This window comes from Elaeis guineensis, chromosome 1 (assembly GCF_000442705.2).
Source record: "Elaeis guineensis isolate ETL-2024a chromosome 1, EG11, whole genome shotgun sequence".
NCBI lineage: Eukaryota > Viridiplantae > Streptophyta > Magnoliopsida > Arecales > Arecaceae > Elaeis > Elaeis guineensis.
Window position 1 is genome coordinate 113,984,520 of NC_025993.2, and position 18,067 is coordinate 114,002,586.

Below are 18,067 nucleotides of genomic sequence, written 5' to 3' on the forward strand. Positions count from 1 at the left end.
TGTTCATAGTTGTCAATTATATTTATCGAGTACTGTATAATATTTTATGATTCAAAATATATTCATCCCTTTTAGTATTTAGGGCATGTCTGGATATTTCTATAGAATAAAGCTGAAAATCCTATACGAACTCAGGACCCTAACCAAATTTGTGCCGGTTGGCTTATCTAACTTGTATTTACTAACAGTCTATGCAAATCCAATCCAGATTCTGGCTTTTGGATTGTAAAAAGAAAGGAGGATCTGCGAAGTTATTTTTTTCTTCCCAAAAGATTTCTGCTGAGCCTGGTTAATTTAGGATGACGATTAAAATAGACAGCCGAATTCATGATTCTCATATGCTTTTCAATCCAATTTTGTAGCACATGTTCTTAATATTTTAACCAACTCGTTGCACAAATTTCTGGGTCTTGTTGAGCTGAATATGATCTGGCTGGATCCGCTCATTCTCAAACCCTAAATTTAGCACCAACTTCCACTCATCATGCGTTCTTCCAACTTCATGAGTCGCACCAAGCATGACCCAAAAATGACAAACCCCAGACAAATCCCACCAGCCAGCAGCAGCAGCAGCAGCAGTCGGCAGCCAACAAATCACGTTCCAAAATCACCCTCACTATATCACAATATCTCGCCAAAAACCCAATATCCGCCATGCAATGTCAAGGGCATTATCGGAACTCCACTCCTCCTCTCTTGTTCTTTTACGAAAATTCCAGCGAGGTTCGCTTCCCAGCGCACCAAACGCAAGAGAGAAACCAAGCAAAGCGCTCGCGAAGAAAGAACGAAGACTCTGCTGTGAATTCTAAGCAAAAGAGACGCGGCACCTATAAACTATAAATAACCCGAAACACCTTCCCACCGCTTCCAAACTCGTCGCCCACGTCCTCTGCCCGCCTCTCTCATCTCTCCCTCCCACTCCGATCTCTTTGATCTCTTCTTCGATTCTGGATCTCGTTGCTGCGAGCTCGGCTCGATCCGTGGAGCCGTCGGTGCGGATCGGGGAAGCGAGGGATTGCTCGAATCTGATTGGGGGAGGGAGAGAGATCTCGGCGCCTCGACACGGTGAAAAGCGAATGCGGGATTTTGGAATTGGGTTTTAGGTTTGTCTCCATCGGATTATCTCTGGTTTCGGATTAACAGGTCAGAAGTGCTTAATTGGGGTTCTTTGAGGTGGAGATCTCCGGTATTGATAGATCTGGAGCTGCGATCATGGTGAGTTCCACTTCTTTGTTCCAATTTCAATTGGGTTGTCGGTTTGGATGGTCGTTGTTGAGGGTTTCTTGGATTTCAATGGAGTTGGTGCAAAGATGCGGCCGTTTCTTGGTATCTCTGGGGATTCTATATTCCGTTGGTAAATGCTAGATTTGTTAGGAAGGAACATAGACTAATTTGAATTTGAAATTGTTTATTGTTTGTGCTGCCAGTTCAAAAATTCAACTTTTTTCTAAAGTGCCTTTTTGGTTGTCGAACTTGAGGATTTTTTTGGGGTGATGCGCACCATTGGTAACATTAGAAGCTCGGGAATAGGTCATTATATATTTATGTTTTCGACTCTGAGCTGATTTAGTTTTCTCCTGCTGATTGTTTTTCCTGTTATTATATCTAACGTATTTTCCGGTGGTCTTTAACTGATAGTATTATCACTTGTTTTCAGGTGTACGGGGGTTTTCTCTGATGTCACCATTGCCCACAAAGCTTCAATTTTTTAATCTTCCAGTACTGTAGTTGCATCTTTTAGTTGGGAAAGACTTATCGCTGAGATGAAAAACGGGATGATAGAATGCAGTGTCTGCCATTCCAAATTGCTTTCCCCAAGCACCAGAACTGTGTCAAGGGCATACGACAGGCATAGAAGCAAGATATCATCAAAGACTCGTGCTCTTAACATTCTTCTCGTTGTAGGTGACTGCATTTTGGTTGGCCTGCAGGTGATTTACATTGAATAATCTTTATTTGTTCACTTTCCTTTTTGGGAGAAAAAAAGGGTTCAAGATGTCTAATTTGAACTAAGCTTGTGTGCCTCGTGATTTCTTGGTGGTAAATTGAAGCGAGATTGCATTCTCAGGTTAACTTTCTTTCCAAGAGAATTTTGACTTGTCCCTTTCTGGGGCTTAACCACGTATGCCTCCTTAAATGAGTTTGCAAAACAGGCTTTTTTAGGAAAGAATCTTCAAAAGAGATCCTCTAATGACATCTCAAATTCAAAGCTAATGTATTGAACTTTTGTCCAAATGATGATTTTGAATCAAACTGTCCTAGAGGACTACCATAAATGTTTATGTTATGTGAACTTAAAGAAGTGTTCCTTACAAGGATGCTTGTACATATCTCTCTCATTTCTGTAGATGTCCAAACAATCCTTTTATCCATCAGTTGGAATGGTGTGACCCTTACGTATATTGAAAGGGCTGACCTGGATGTTGGGGAAGCTACTACTTGATCTAAACTATTGTTTAAACTCAACCGGTTCTAAGCCTTCAGCAAAACTTAAGGAAATGAAATAAAAGATGACCTTTGAGCTCCTCTCTTTGGCATAATACATTTTGCCACGATATCTCATCTTCACATGATGTGCCTGTAAAAAAGAGATGCATCTCATTCATATACCAGAGAAGACATACCACAAGATTAGAAGGGGTTATTGGATTTGAAGACAAGATCCTTTAGATGTGGTGACTATAATTGGATCCAGAGTAAGAGTTTTAACTGAATTTTACCTGACCTAGAGCCCCTAATGAGACCTAGATCAATTTCCAAGGGAGACTCTCTATAATGAAAGTAATCTGGGGAAATATCTCATGCTTTTGAAAAAAAATTAGAAAATTCTTTTGATCTGTGATTCCTTTTTTAATATGCATTTTATTTTCAGGAAAACTGTAAATTTTAACTTATACATTTTTAGAGGACAAACATGACATGTTTTCCTGTAATTGCCCAAATGCATACCATGCAAATGCTGACAAACTATTAAAACTTGACATTTGCTTGGTAAACTATTAACCAGCGGTTAATGGCCTAGCAGTCCAAAGACTTAACCATTGTTTCTAGATAACTATGAGAAAACATGTAGAATTTTGAAAATTTTGTTTTTCTTCCTTTGTTATTTATAATTCATTCTGAAAAAGTCCAAACTTGATTGTACTTAACAATCTTTTCTCATTTGCTGCAGCCAATTTTAGTTTATATGTCTAAGGTGGATGGGAAATTCATGTTTAGTCCAGTCAGTGTTAACTTTTTGACAGAGGCTGCAAAGGTTCTCTTTGCCATCGTCATGCTATTGTTCCAGGTTTGTGTTAATGCTGTTATCATCATCATAATTCTTATGGTTGATTGGTTGTATGTTGGTTTTATGTGCACCGTAGCATATGCTTTTTTACTAGCCAAATCATTTTTTCTTGTACATCGGCTTACCTTTGAACCTACTTGCCACATTCTCAAATAAATAGCCAGTATTGTTGCATGATGAATTGACACATATGAAGAGGATAGCCTGTATGGTACCGTAATGGTTTTGGGTCTGGCTGTATGGTTATACCCATCTCTACTTGTGTCACAAGCTCTATACCAGATGCAAAGCTAGCAAGAATATTCCATAGCAGTGACTTAATTTTTTTCCCATATACATTTCTAAGATTAGCTGCCTTTGTGACTTCACAGGCTAGACATCAAAAGGTTGGAGAGAAATCCCTACTTTCAGTTTCTACATTCATCCAGGCAAGTCTATCTTTACATGTTAAAAATAAGAGATCATGGTGATATAACCTTTACTTTATTGATATGATATCTTCATCTTCAGGCTTTGTGCTTGTAGACTTTCCTATCATTTTCATTTTTTCCATATTCATTTGGTTAGTTATGATTGTCTTCATTCACAAGCTCACACACACACCCACACACCACACACACACACACACACATGTATGTGTGTATGGATATGCACATATATGGATATTTATGCATATGTATGTATGTATAGTCAGGATCAATTTACACCAGTGTAACTCTTATAAAGTTACACCCTTTTTTGGATTGGATGATGGGGTTCCCACATCAATGATTCAAGTCATTGGATGTGATCTACTATCTCTAAGCTACTTACATACCGAAGTCATATGATTTGGAGATCCTTAACTTACACAATCTAGTGGTCAATTTTTCATGTTATTTAAACTGTCCAATTTTTGACGACTTGATGCATAGGCTAGGGATCACCATTTCATAGTGTTCTAGGCATGTAAGTAGTTTAGAGGGTAGTATATTATGTTCAACAGTTTGGATATGTGATGTAGGACCCTCATCATCCAATTCAAAAGGTGTAACTCTATAAAAGTTACATTAGGTGTAACTTTATGTACAGATATACATACACATACATTTGCACACACACACATATATGGGGGAATTCTTTTTACCCAAAAATGTTCTTCCATGTAGGCATCTTATCTTTTTTTTCAATTTGATTTTTAACTTTGTTAAGCATCTGACCATCACAAACAGAAGAAAGGACTTTGTGAAGAATGGCGTGTTTCATAATTATGTGATTTATCAATACATATTCTATCGGTCCTTGATTTTCTTCATTTGGACAGATTGAAACAATGCATCTCTGAGTATAATGATTCATGAGAATTCATACTGAGATTTAATGCCATATATTAACATTAAATTGATGATAATTCCTTTTCTGAAACATAACTTCAAATTTAAATGTTTTTAGGTTTTCCCATTTTAAGCTGCTTCAACCTTGAGCTTGAGATTGTTGTTTTCAAGATAGGTGATAATCATGCATGTGCATCCTTTTATATTCATCTAAAAGTGAACATGTCAAATTGAGTTTTTTGACTTATTATTCCTCTCTCTTATCTCTCCCACCCTGCAAAAAGAATATACTATAGAAAGATAATAATAAAGAAAGCAAAAGAGGGCCAGTCCTTCAAGGTACTGCAAAGCTCAATTCTGTGTCCTATTAGATGATCTGGCTACAATTGTTGCTCATTCTTGCCATCTTTGCAGCATTTGTATTGCAATTTACTTACTGTTAACTTCTTTTTTAATTTCTGACATGCTGGAATTTTTCATCTGAAGTTTTATAACAACTTCTAATGTTTATGCCTTTTGCATGTCACATATCGGTGATACCATCTGACTATCAGGTTATGCTATGTTATTCTTTTACAGGCAGCTCGTAATAATGCCCTTCTTGCTGTTCCTGCTCTTCTGTATGCCATCAACAATTATCTAAAGTTTATCATGCAGGTATGAGTCTACATTCAGCTGCACCAGCAATTTTTTGCCTGACACTTTATTCATTCTCTGTTGTGGATGATTGATAATGGTGGAGATTTGATATCAAGTTTGAATGCTTATCTGATTTATTACCTTTCTATGCAGTTATACTTCAATCCAGCTACTGTGAAAATGTTGAGCAATCTGAAGGTATTGTTTTGTATGATTTTCTCAATTCCTGATCTCATTTTATATGAAGATTTTTTTCCCAGAAAAACTATTGAGAACGGTGGAGTTAAAATATAGTCTTTCCAACAGCTCATTTCAGTTTTTGCATCTGACTATATCATTTGACATTAATATTTTTATTCCCATGTTCCTTAATATGGTGCATGTTCGATATTCTTTCTTTTTGTTTTTTTTGGATGCTGGACAACTTATGATGTTCATTATCTTACTAGGCTAATAGCTGCTTTTGAAGTGCATATTTTTGCATTTTGTGTCTGGTGATGTGTGCTATCATGGACAACTTATGATGTTCATTCTCTTACTAGGCTAATGGCTGATTTTCAAGTGCATATTTTTGCATTTTGTGTCTGGTGATGTGTGCTTTTTTCAAAATCTGGTCCTATATTTCATGCTGCATCGTTCTATCCTCTTCATTCTGTTGATTGTTGTTGCATCATGAAACCTAGAGAAGCACACAAATGATAAGTGCTTAGTATTGGCTGAATTCGTGCAGGTTTTGGTAATAGCTGTCCTCTTAAAGATCATAATGAGAAGGCGCTTTTCCGTAATTCAGGTAAGTTTGAGTTTGAGATGAGTTCTGTTCACCTATTTACTATCCTAATTGGCAAAGCATATGAAGAGAAAAATGGCCAGGTATTCTTGTATGAAAATTTAGATGTTATATGCTGTGCTGATATCTATTAGGACTTGTTATGAGAAACTTTTGCAAAGAATTGGGTTATTCTGATATCTGTTAGTTTTGCATTCTACATGGTGTTTTTTGTGATATGCATTGCCAATGGTTTGATCTTGACTTTTTTGCCTGTTATTCTTCTCCTTCTGATTCTCCTTGTTGACGGCAGTGGGAGGCTCTTGCACTTTTGCTAATTGGAATCAGTGTTAATCAGCTCCGGTCACTGCCTGAGGGTGCTACCACACTTGGTCTTCCAGTTGCAACGGTTGCGTACATATATACAGTAGTTTTTGTAAGTTCAATCAACTATGTCATTTATTTTTTTGAATCCTGGTTTGTTCAGGTTTTATGTTGATCATTCCATGCATGCTAACTCGATGAGGATGTTGCCCTTTTTTTTAGTTATTTGTTTAAGCTGAGTTACTGCCAGGTGATTGAATATAGAAACTTGATAAATCATTCCATGATTTTGACATTCTCATAATGGATGATTCGTGATTTTGCTGTACATTTTTCGTGTGTAATATTGAGTACATTATTTTTTTCTTTTGATGTTGCCTAAATCTATTTATCTCTGACACTTTTCTTGAAGTTTGAATTAGCCCTCTTATTTTGAATCTTCTTCAGTGCATCCACATGCTTATTTGACACTTACAATTTTTTTCAATCAAAATTGCTATACAAATTCCAAGTACTTGAAATTTTTCTTATTTTTTTTTTAGAAATACTGCAAGCTCAACTTAGGGTATGTTCGGTTGGATGTAAAATTGATTGGAAGGCTCATTTTTCTTGAAAAATCCGGTTTTCCTTTTGTTTGTTTGATTAGAAAGTTAGCAAATTTGGAGAAGCATATTACTAATTTTCTTAAAAACTTTTCAGCATATTTGACATCTTGTGAGTCTAATCCAGGTGAGCTTATAGTTTTGACATCACTGTGGTATTATAATTTGTTTCAATATGGTTATTATCTGGTCATGAAAAATGATGGGCTTATATTCCAAATGATTTTGTTGGCCAAATGAAATTAGAATGAATGAATGGTTCTTACGTGTTTTAATGAAGTAACTTGCTAATTTGAAGTGAAAATATGGGCTACTGACTTTGCTTGAGGTAATATATTCTTGTTAAGCTGCCAAAAATATTGACTTGGTAATATTGAATGTCAGGTCACTGTTCCATCATTGGCCTCAGTTTACAATGAGTATGCTTTAAAGAGCCAATTCGAGACAAGTATATATCTTCAGGTGATGCTTTGCCTCTGAATGCACCTGCTTGCTAATAAAGTTTTAAAATGATATTGGATGATTCATCTTCTGCTTGAATACTTGTATGTAGCGACACAAGATATTTACCTCTTCTTTCGAAGTAGAATCTGATGATTAATTATATGATGATTTTATGTTCAGAGTTACCATCTGATTTTCTCTCACACCATTTGCAGAACCTATTTTTATATGGTTATGGAGCAATATTCAACTTTCTTGCCATCCTAGGAACTGCCATTTTCAAAGGTACATAATCTTGACTCATAAATCAGTCACTTGGGGAGCATTCTGGTTGATTGAAATCAATATCAAACAAGGTACGCCATACTGTACCAAACCGGATGGTACCAGTTTGGTACGAGGCTGTACTGTACCATACTAGTTCGGGACCGTTACCAGTAAGGGGGGCATACCAATACTTATGCCGAACGGACCCCCATATTGGGTGTGCCGATATAGAGACAGGATGGCATCGGTATGGGGCTGAAACTGAGACAGTGTACCTTGCATTATCAAAGTTAATGGCTATATGCATGGTCTATGTAATATAAACAATTCCTTTAATTTTTCATGAGAAACAAGGAAAATTTTCTTTGGCGGTCATGGTTTTGAGCCCATCTGTCTGGTACATGGAATTTTTATGCGGCAATTGTTTTATTGGGATACAATTCCTTTTCAAGTTTTAACTTTGCATCTTGATGTGCTATAAATCCTCAATGGTTTAATATAAGATGTGTGACTCCAATCTGCAATTTTCCTACCATTGTAAACTTCAATGCATCACCTTGATTCCCTCTCTTAATTATTTCTGACATTAGACTCTAAACTCGAGTTTATACCACCACATGATCATGGGATTTTTCATCACTATCCATGAAGCTGTTGCTCTCCAGATCTGATCCAGCATTTCAGCTATTGCTTTTTGCTACATTTGGTTCATGGAATGACAGCTGAATGGAATAGGAATTCTGGCTTCGTTCCCATTTCAATATTTGGCTTGTGCAACAGAGGAAATTGCAATTTCTTTGCTATGACCTTTCTTTTAAGTATTTATTAAAAATATTGGAATAAAAAAATAATTTATTTAATGAATGATATTATGTCAATCAATGCTTAACATCGATGCAAACTGACATCTCGGCTCATCCATGGAAACTTCAAGTTCACTCCATGGCATCCATTGACAATAACAGGCAATGTTCCTCTTTGTGGGCAATGACATGCGATGATTTCTACCAAGAATCTTGTTAACTCCTCCCCATCTGTCTGGTACATGGAATTTTTATGCGGCAATTGTTTTATTGGGATACAATTCCTTTTCAATTTTTAACTTTGCATCTTGATGTGCTATAAATCCTCAATGGTTTAATATAAGATGTGTGACTCCAATCTACAATTTTCCTACCATTGTAAACTTCAATGCATCACCTTGATTCCCTCTCTTAATTATTTCTGACATTAGACTCTAAACTCGAGTTTATACCACCACATGATCATGGGATTTTTCATCACTATCCATGAAGCTGTTGCTCTCCAGATCTGATCCAGCATTTCAGCTATTGCTTTTTGCTACATTTGGTTCATGGAATGACAGCTGAATGGAATAGGAATTCTGGCTTCGTTCCCATTTCAATATTTGGCTTGTGCAACAGAGGAAATTGCAATTTCTTTGCTATGACCTTTCTTTTAAGTATTTATTAAAAATATTGGAATAAAAAAATAATTTATTTAATGAATGATATTATGTCAATCAATGCTTAACATCGATGCAAACTGACATCTCGGCTCATCGATGGAAACTTCAAGTTCACTCCATGGCATCCCTTGACAATAACAGGCAATGTTCCTCTTTGTGGGCAATGACATGCGATGATTTCTACCAAGAATCTTGTTAACTCCTCCCCCCTTGGATGACATGCCTTCATTTACCAACCAAATTTGATAACACCACCAAGATGTTTGCTTTCACCACCTTTCCCTGATTCAATGCTGTCCCTCACCTGAAAAGAGATGAGCTTTTTAGCTCACCTTCATCCTCCTCCATGGGGCTCCATCATTCAATTCCATGTTGCCATCTCGTGAACAAGGTGTTTTCCAACATAACAATACACCATTTGGTATATGCCTCGCTCATCCATCTGCTGACCTGAGTCAAAGATTGACTCCTTTTTTAATATAACTACATTTCTTTCCTCATCACTGAGTTATGGTGATGTTTGGACGTCTGAACCGCCATACCACACTGAGTCTTGGTGAGTTTAATTTAAGCTGACAAGAGCTATATCTGCCACCTCTAGCGATAAAAATTATATCGGTCTAAGTGAACTCATATAATTTTTATCAGCATTTTAAGAATTGATATTTTTTTATTTTGGGAGAAGCTGGTATATATATTGATAAATAAATTGGTGATTATATGATGTTGAGTCATTCCTCAGTATCATTGTTTACTCTCAGTCTTCTTAACTAAGCCATGGTGGTGGCATTGGAGGGCTTCTTGATTTGAATTACACATCCAAGATGAGTGTTGACTTCAACAAATGTTGGCTGTCAGTAGGGGCAAGAAGAGGAAGGGTGAGATAAGGTGGTTACTGCCTCCGATGTTGTTTCAGAAGTTTTGCTGGTGATCCGACAAGCTTGAAGTGGTGTAATTGGATGAAGAGAAGCACAATTGTGCCACTTGGGGGCCTAGAGCTGGAGAAAGTTGGGCAAGTGATGGAGCATAAGGCTCCAAAAGCATGGTCAGGAAGGAGGGGAGGGAGATGAGAACAACATTGAAGAAAGTGATGCAAGGGGCACTAAAGAAGACGTCCATCATGGTGTCATCATGAGTGGCGCCATGGATCAAAGGCCATTGAACATGAAACTGATGATGATGATGGAGAGGAAGAACAAAGAGAAGATGGAAGAAGTTGGAGGAGGAGAGGGAGGAGGAGAGAGTCTCTGAGGGATGAGGTGGTGGTGTGGATAAGAGGGTTTTGCCATTGAGGAAAAAAAAGGATGGGGGAAGGAAATCAAGAAGAAAATGATGAGAAAGAAATATACTGGCTCCGCTACATAGAAAGGGTAAAATTGAGATTTACCATTGAATTAGATCCAAATGAATGGTAGTTTTGTGGTTTGCAAGAGGTCATAGGGTAAATTTGACATTTTGCTGGGTATGGAGACAGAATTTGAAATGAAGATGGCGAAGTGGTCATCCGTAAAAAGAGGCCATTTTGATTGAATCTTTGTGTAAAATTCCCTCTAATATCTATTTAAAATTTTGTTTTGTTCCTTAGTGTATATTCAGAAAATAATATATTTTTTCATTCTAAAATATACTTGGTTAGATGAAATATCAAATGGAATTGCCTTTCCTTTCTTATGCATTCCTTCATTTTGTGCTCAAACAATTGAATGGAGATGGATTTCCTATTCCCTATCTTCTGTTCCGATTCCATTTTGAATTTATTAAGGTACTTTTTATTATTGTGAACCAAACTCGGTGTTTAGTTTAACTTTCATTATCATGTCATTATTTTGAGCCTTTCCATTAAGCTCCTTCCTACTTTGGCATGACCTTGAAGAACACATGCAATGCATAACCTGACTTGAACATCCATGGGTACCAACATTTTATGGTATCATGCTCAAATACGTTTTTGATGCAACAATAGCATCCCTCACTAGGTGCCACTCATAGTAGCAGGCTAGCAGCTTCTCATGTGGTAGGTGGCATAGCATCTCTTGTCACTAGTAACAACAGCAGCCACTTGTTTTGAAAAAAAGTAGAAAGAAGAAAGATGGATAGGAAGAAAAACAAAAGGCAAAAAAGGATTCCCCACCATAAATTGTATTTTACCATTATTAACCAGTAGATGCATAGATAAGATATATCAAATTTTATTTTATTTTTTATATTGTGTATCCTGATTAACAAATTGGATTCTCTAGATTGGATGTCCCATTTTTCTAATTGATAATACTTCTTAGGTTCTTTGACCTCTCTCTAACAGCCCCCCCGCCCTCTGCCCAAACAAAAAAAAGAAAAAAGAAAAAAAAAGAAGAAAAGAAGAAAGAGTTAAATATCAAATGTTATGGTAGCTTCTTAACCATCATCGAGAGGTCTTACAATGGAGGGCGGTAGTCAAGCTAGGTCAGAAACATGCATGGTGATCAAACATAGATTGGCAAGCCACAGTGTTGAGCACAATCTACACATCTTAAAGCACCCGTGGACCAAAACTGGACACGGCAATTTCTTTGCCATAAATTAACTTAAATTGTTGTATATTGCTCTTAAAATTGGTAACCTGCAGTGTTCATCACTATCTACAAAAATACTTATGGACAAAAACTAGACACAGGTATTTCTATGCCACAAATTAAACTAAATCATTGTATATTACTCTTAGAAGTAATTCATCATATAACACCATTTAATGCACAGATAAGAAACCTCCAAAATATTTGATTTGTTGTTTCGGCATTTTAAATGGTTTAGATCATGATCAATCAAGATTCTAGATTTGAATGATTCATCATGCAATCTGCACTGTTTTATGATTTGAGATCCCATTGTAGGATTCTTGATCAAATCATATTACACACTCAGATGCAATTGTTTTCTATGTTATATATGTGAAACTAGCCAGCTCTGGAGCTCAATTCATTGACTGACATTGGGATCTAGGTGTCTCAGCTCATCAACATACATTTGTACATAAAATTTAAACTTCATCAATGCGCCAAGCTGTAAACTGGACATGAAACTGACCATTAGAATGGCCACAAGTTTTGTGAAACTTTGTATTGGTGCTTGAACACTAGTTCTGACTTCTTTGACCATGCTTGTAGAAATTCCTATCCGTGAGCTGGAGAAATTTTAGATAAATCCAGATTTTTTTGGAAATCAAGATAATCCAAATGAACTTGACAATGTACCGATCTATCATAGAATTCTACATCCAGGGCTGCATTTATCCATCCATTTGCTGCATCCAATCATCAAGAAAGGTGTCTCCTAGTTGATTGGGTGGGTGTCTCTGGTCCCTTGGCAGTCTGGGGGGATGTGAGTGTGGAAAAGAAGCATCCCTAGGTGAGGTGTCTTCTCAACTGATTTGTGATGAAAACAGAATTCCAGCAAGAGCAGAAGATATTACAACCAAGAAAATATAAAACTGATTTGGCAACGAAACTTTCTGGGTTAAGTCCCAAGGAAATTCTCAGATCTGTATATCTTCCATAAGACAGCAAAAAAAGGATGCTTACAAAGACTTTTAGATGACCTTCTATAGCAGGTCTCTACTAACCCTGGCATCACAGCTCTTCATTACATGAGTTTTTATTAAAATCTTTGCCATCCAAGTTCATTAAAAAGGTTGCATGCAAGTTACTTGACCTTTTAAATGACTTGGAACGTAATTGTTGGCCGTAGCTTAAAACAGAACATAAGATGTAACATAACATAATATAAAGACCAGGCTCTTAATAACTAATAAGCTGGTCCAATGGATGTAGTTGGCGCAATTGGACTTAAAAGGTCCGCTTAGATGCTCTTGCATCAGTTTGTTTATACTGTTTAAGAGGAATGTCTGTGCATGTGTGAGAGAGAGGGGGCGGTGGGGAGAGGCATTATCTGTTGCAGGCCACTGCCCCGCAAAAGGGTAGGGATCCTCATGTATGTGGAGTCCTAACTAATTTCATATTGAAAGTGAGACTATTCTCATAGCAAAAGTTCTAAATTAATTGAAGCATGAAACAGACAAATATAGACCAAAAAACTAATACATCTTCATTGTGTTGTATGGTTATTAGATGTCATTTTCAGTAAATACTATATATGATACAATCAGATGTTCTTATCAACCATTACGTGGGTTATGTAGTTCCATTTGCGCATCTTAGTTTAGCCTTGCTAATCTACTTCATGCAAAAGAATCTGAGTACTGTGTGCACTTGGCTTAGGTCTGAAGTTTCCAAGTGTCCAGACTATATGATACAAACTTTTAAAATGTCTGGTGGTAAGGTGGTTTTGTATGATAACAGTCTGTAAATAATAACATATATATATATATATATATCAAAAAGTGATGAATACTAGACTAAACTAGCAATGGTACTTTGTTCATGGCATAATATGTGAAAGACAATGAAGAAAATGGTGACATTTCTTGTTTAGCCCTTGAGATGATTGAGTTTTGAAGTGCCATCACTTGCACCAGACACCCACAACAAGACATTTCAGAAACTGAGGTGCCAACACTTCTGATTCCTGTAAGCATCATACTTCATTTTTCGTTCTACATACGTGTCATGTCATGCTTTGTGCTGTCCAAGGGTCTGCTTGTCCTGGCAAGTATCCAGATAGTATTGAAACAAACTCTTCTTCAGAGTCCCACTTGTTGTCTTCTTGTTCTTTATGCATATGGAAAGAGAAGCTTTGTGTTTGCTGAACAAATTTTGAATTCATCCCTTATAGGAAGCAATGGAATCAGTGCTGAGTTCTTCCTTTAAAAATAGTAATGGTATCATATAATTGTTATGATACCTGTCATAGTTAAAAAAAAAAATACCATCTGATAGCATCATAAATACTTGGGGAGTTTTCTATCCATGTAGTCTCATCTGAGATTTTGTTCTGATTTCATTCAATTTGCCGATGAGACAGAACTTGTGAAAACTAAAATTACCTATACATTTGATGCTTGTGTTACATGAATTATGAATTTCTGTATCTTGTTATTTTTGAAATATTGTACGGATGCAACGATGCTAGTGCATTTTAACTATTTGGTGATCAATATCTGCTCTCGTATCTCAAATGTTTTCAGGGCCTGGTAGTTTTGACATCCTTCAAGGCCACTCGAAGGCCACAATGCTTCTTATATGCAACAATGCAGCACAGGGCATACTTTCTTCATTCTTTTTCAAATATGCAGGTAAACTACAGTTCTTGTTCTGTGTTTGGTTTGCTGATTTCTTGCTGCTGCTAAACAAATTTGATGATTCTTATCAAATTTTGATGTCTGTGTTTGGTTTCTAGATTTCATTTTTTGAGCTTCTAGTCTAACTATTAAATTGACTTACATGATGCTGACAGACACAATTTTGAAGAAATATTCATCTACTGTTGCCACTATTTTTACTGGGATAGCATCTGCTGCATTGTTTGGTCATACATTGACAATAAATTTTATTTTGGGAATCTCAATAGTGTTTATATCGATGCACCAGGTGACTACCACCTACATAACTTTTTAAAATTTGAGATGTTTATGTCATTAATAATACTGACACTTAATTTGTATTAGTTCTTTTCTCCACTTGCAAAAGTGAAAGATGAGGCACCAAATGGAACATTAGAAATGATGGATGTTCAAAATCTTAGGTATGTTCTTTGATTTCTTTGGTTCTGTTGATATCTCTTCTGAGATTTCTTTGGTTCTGTTGATATCTCTTTTGATGATGATCTGATTATCAGTCGTACCACATTTAAGGTTATCCTTTTACTCCTTGTTGTTCCATAATATAGTTAGTTTATCTAGCTTACACAAGATACTTTCTGTATGTAAACTGTTGCCTAGTTTCGAGATGGGCATAATAATTCATGTTGCATTTTTCATTAATATAAATCACAAACTTCATTTTGTAAAAAAAAAAGGTTGATGTAATTAGCAGGCACTTCCTATCACATATCTTAGTCAGAACCAGGAGTTTGAATAGTTACTGATACTTTAGAAGTTCACAATTCATGCTTTGCCGTTGCTTTTCCAATTTATAAGCTGCTCTCCATGTTACCAATTTTCCCCCTTTCCCAAGGTAACAGGGTTGTCTCTGTTTTCAGGTCAAAGGAAGCTTCTTTTATAAATATGACTGCTGGTGCAGCTGAAGATGTAAGGGCCATTTTCGCTATTGTTGTGTATATATGGTTAAACAGTTTTTTTTACAGTTTGAATAACTTACACATTAATTTTCACTTGCAGGCTAGTCACCATGTTGGACCCGATGAGAGAGAACCACTTCTGCCCAAATAGTGTTACTTTGGAGGCATGCCCCCCAATTCTGAATTTTTTGGGATACATACATATATACATACATGTACATATACATACATACATGCTTTTTACATCTATCATGCACATCCATGTTCATATGTTTTTTTACATCTATCATGCACATCCATGCATTTAGGAAGTTCAAACTTTTTGTTGTGAAATTTCAGAATTGCAACTTGTCCTGCTCCAACTGTAGCACCTTCTGCCGTATAAGTTTACACATCATTTCTTTTTTAAAATCATATGACCTAAGAACCTTTTCTTTGTCCTACCTGAATGAAAAAATTTTGAGTTTCTGGACATTAAGCAGAATAAGATGGAGAGGGGCATGAACATGATTGTAAATTTCCTCTCATGTAGGACAATTGTTAGATATGTATCCTCAAAATTTGAGCAGTCAGTAACAGTAACCATCTTTATCATGCTTATCCAAGTATAGATGCACGAGGTGGGAACATGTGATTGCAGGAACTGGAGGAGAACTGCTTCAGAAAATTTTAGAAGGCGGCAGCAAATTTAAAGAGTTTTTACATAAACTATTTTACTTGATTAGCTAACATTAAGATTGTTCAAATTTAAATAGGGCAAAGGCTGAACGAAGCACAAGCTAATGATTTCAAAAGTGATATAAATAGAATCACGATCCTGATGGATGAAATCTTGAAAGCATCTGGCAACAAGGAGGTGGAATGGATCTGTGCAAGTTGCTGTAAACCAAATGTAAAGGGTTTTGCAACCAGATCTATGGGTCGATATGGTGAATCCTTCTATATCATTTGTTTCTTGTTATGTCAACATCCTATGTAGATGACAACTTGATTCCTTCTTTAGCAGCTTCTAGCCATATTGTTGGTGTGGAACACCAAGTAAATCTTGAGCCATGTCATATATTTAGAGTGCCTCCTTTCATATGGTACTCTCTTCCATCATTCAATGATAAATTTTTGAGCTAAGAACCTACACATCATTACAGTCCTAACAGTATTATGTGCATAATATATCTAGAACGTATTATTTCTCAAACTAACTCAGTCAATCATAATATTTAGAATATACGTCCTTAATAATATTAACTCTGACTAAAATATTATACATCGTATTTGCATTTACTATCCCTTGCCTGAGCTCAGGCACCATGTACCGTTCTAAAACAGCAGAATCTAGTAGAACATGAAACAAAGAATGAAAATTAGGGTTCAAGGTCAGCTTAAACTGTTGCTACATGCCTCAAATATAAAACATTATGAGCTAAACCTTTAAAAGCGTAGCTGGTGCTTGTTGCTTGAAAATTGATGATCCTTGAAATGAGCTCATACTAGGTCATTTGCCCTATATCAACCAAGCAGCATTACTGTGTTGTGAAAAGTGAGGTATGTATTGATGAGATAAATGCTTAAACCATTTGTTGGCAATGTTTCAAATAGGACACATTGTGAATCCAGTGGCCAAGTGCATTAGTGTAGCATGAATAGAGCATGGATATTATAAAAGTATTAGTACAGCATGGATAATATTTTATATTTATTCTAGCAGCCACATCAATTGTAAGCCAAAAATTTCAACTGGCATGCATACTTTAATCCTCAGCTACATATTGTGGCCTTCATTTATGCTTATCTTGAACTTACGGAATTGGTAGAAAGGTTAGATGTTCAGTTAAGAATTTTTCCTATTGCAGGTATTTTTCTGAAACAGATTCATTTGTTGGGGTATGGTTTAGAGATGAACCAGTTCTTAACGGAAATAATGGAAAAGAAAAACACCATCACAAAGGAAAAACAAGAATTATATATATATATATATATATATGTCTTTTTAGCCTGCAACTAAAAAGGTTGTAGGTTTCCTGAAGGCAAGATAAGACATTGCCTAGAAAGGTTGTGGGGGACCAAGATCGCGTTCAGGCTGCAGAGAAGTCACATTGTCAGCTGCTGGCTTATTCTTTTTGTACCGGAATTCCCTAGTGATCAGATGACAGGCATAGTGTTTCATTTTTCCTCTGTTGTATTCTGTTTCTGACTTAATTCTTTCATGTGATTAAGAGGTCTGGATTCTTTATGTCGACATATTTCTCATCCTTGTATATTTCTTCGGGCAACTTTATCAGGTATCTTGTGTTGGTAGAATGTGTTTAATCGGTAGACACTTGACACTCTGAGCTAGACCACCTAGCTAGACCACCTGAGGGCCAAGTATGTGGGAGGTATCTTCAACTCCAGTCCCTGCTTGCAATAGCTCATTCTTCAGGAAAGCCTTGTGCATATGTGCTTCCGTGGTGATGATATGCATCATATGGACTATTGATGATGGTAGATTGGTCACTGTACTCCATTATCCTTGGGTTTCACCTATCCTTCTTAGTTTTACCACTGCCATTATGGGTTGTGCTGCTTTGGAAAATTTAAAGGTGCATGACCTGTTATTGAAGGAGAGGGGTGGTGGAACAAAACTTTTATGTTCCAGGCCTTTGAGGAAGGTTTGGCTCGTAAAATTCTATCTTTAGTTGTGCTAGTTTTTGACTCTCATCATAAAATTGGCTGGCATTCCATCACCTCCCTTGCTATAGTTTGTTGCTTCGCAGAGGTACTTAGTTCTCCACTCACTGCGACGGT

At 36.5% G+C, this 18,067-nt stretch overlaps 1 protein-coding gene across 4 annotated transcripts; it reads left to right on the top strand.

Moving 5' to 3' along the window:
* Positions 1–727: 727 nt before the first annotated feature.
* LOC105038638 (CMP-sialic acid transporter 5) lies at positions 728–17,706 on the top strand. Of its 4 annotated transcripts, none has more exons than XR_012142485.1 (17): positions 728–1,215; positions 1,658–1,931; positions 3,173–3,289; positions 3,661–3,721; positions 5,186–5,259; positions 5,395–5,439; positions 5,972–6,031; positions 6,321–6,443; positions 7,318–7,395; positions 7,593–7,662; positions 14,232–14,339; positions 14,501–14,634; positions 14,712–14,788; positions 15,245–15,293; positions 15,384–15,447; positions 17,134–17,433; positions 17,563–17,706. XR_012142485.1 is itself a non-coding variant. In XM_073260349.1 (16 exons), exons 2-15 carry the CDS (start codon positions 1,764–1,766, stop codon positions 15,432–15,434), a joined length of 1,215 nt encoding a protein of 404 aa, XP_073116450.1. In that variant the 5' UTR covers positions 728–1,215; positions 1,658–1,763; the 3' UTR covers positions 15,435–15,447; positions 17,134–17,519. The 4 variants fall into 4 exon arrangements, 1 of the variants encoding a protein (XP_073116450.1); XR_012142486.1 differs by lacking the exon at positions 17,563–17,706 and adding an exon at positions 16,039–16,212 and having other exon boundaries at positions 17,134–17,519; XR_012142487.1 differs by lacking the exon at positions 17,563–17,706 and having other exon boundaries at positions 15,384–15,498; positions 17,134–17,519.
* The last annotated feature ends 361 nt before the right edge of the window (positions 17,707–18,067 follow it).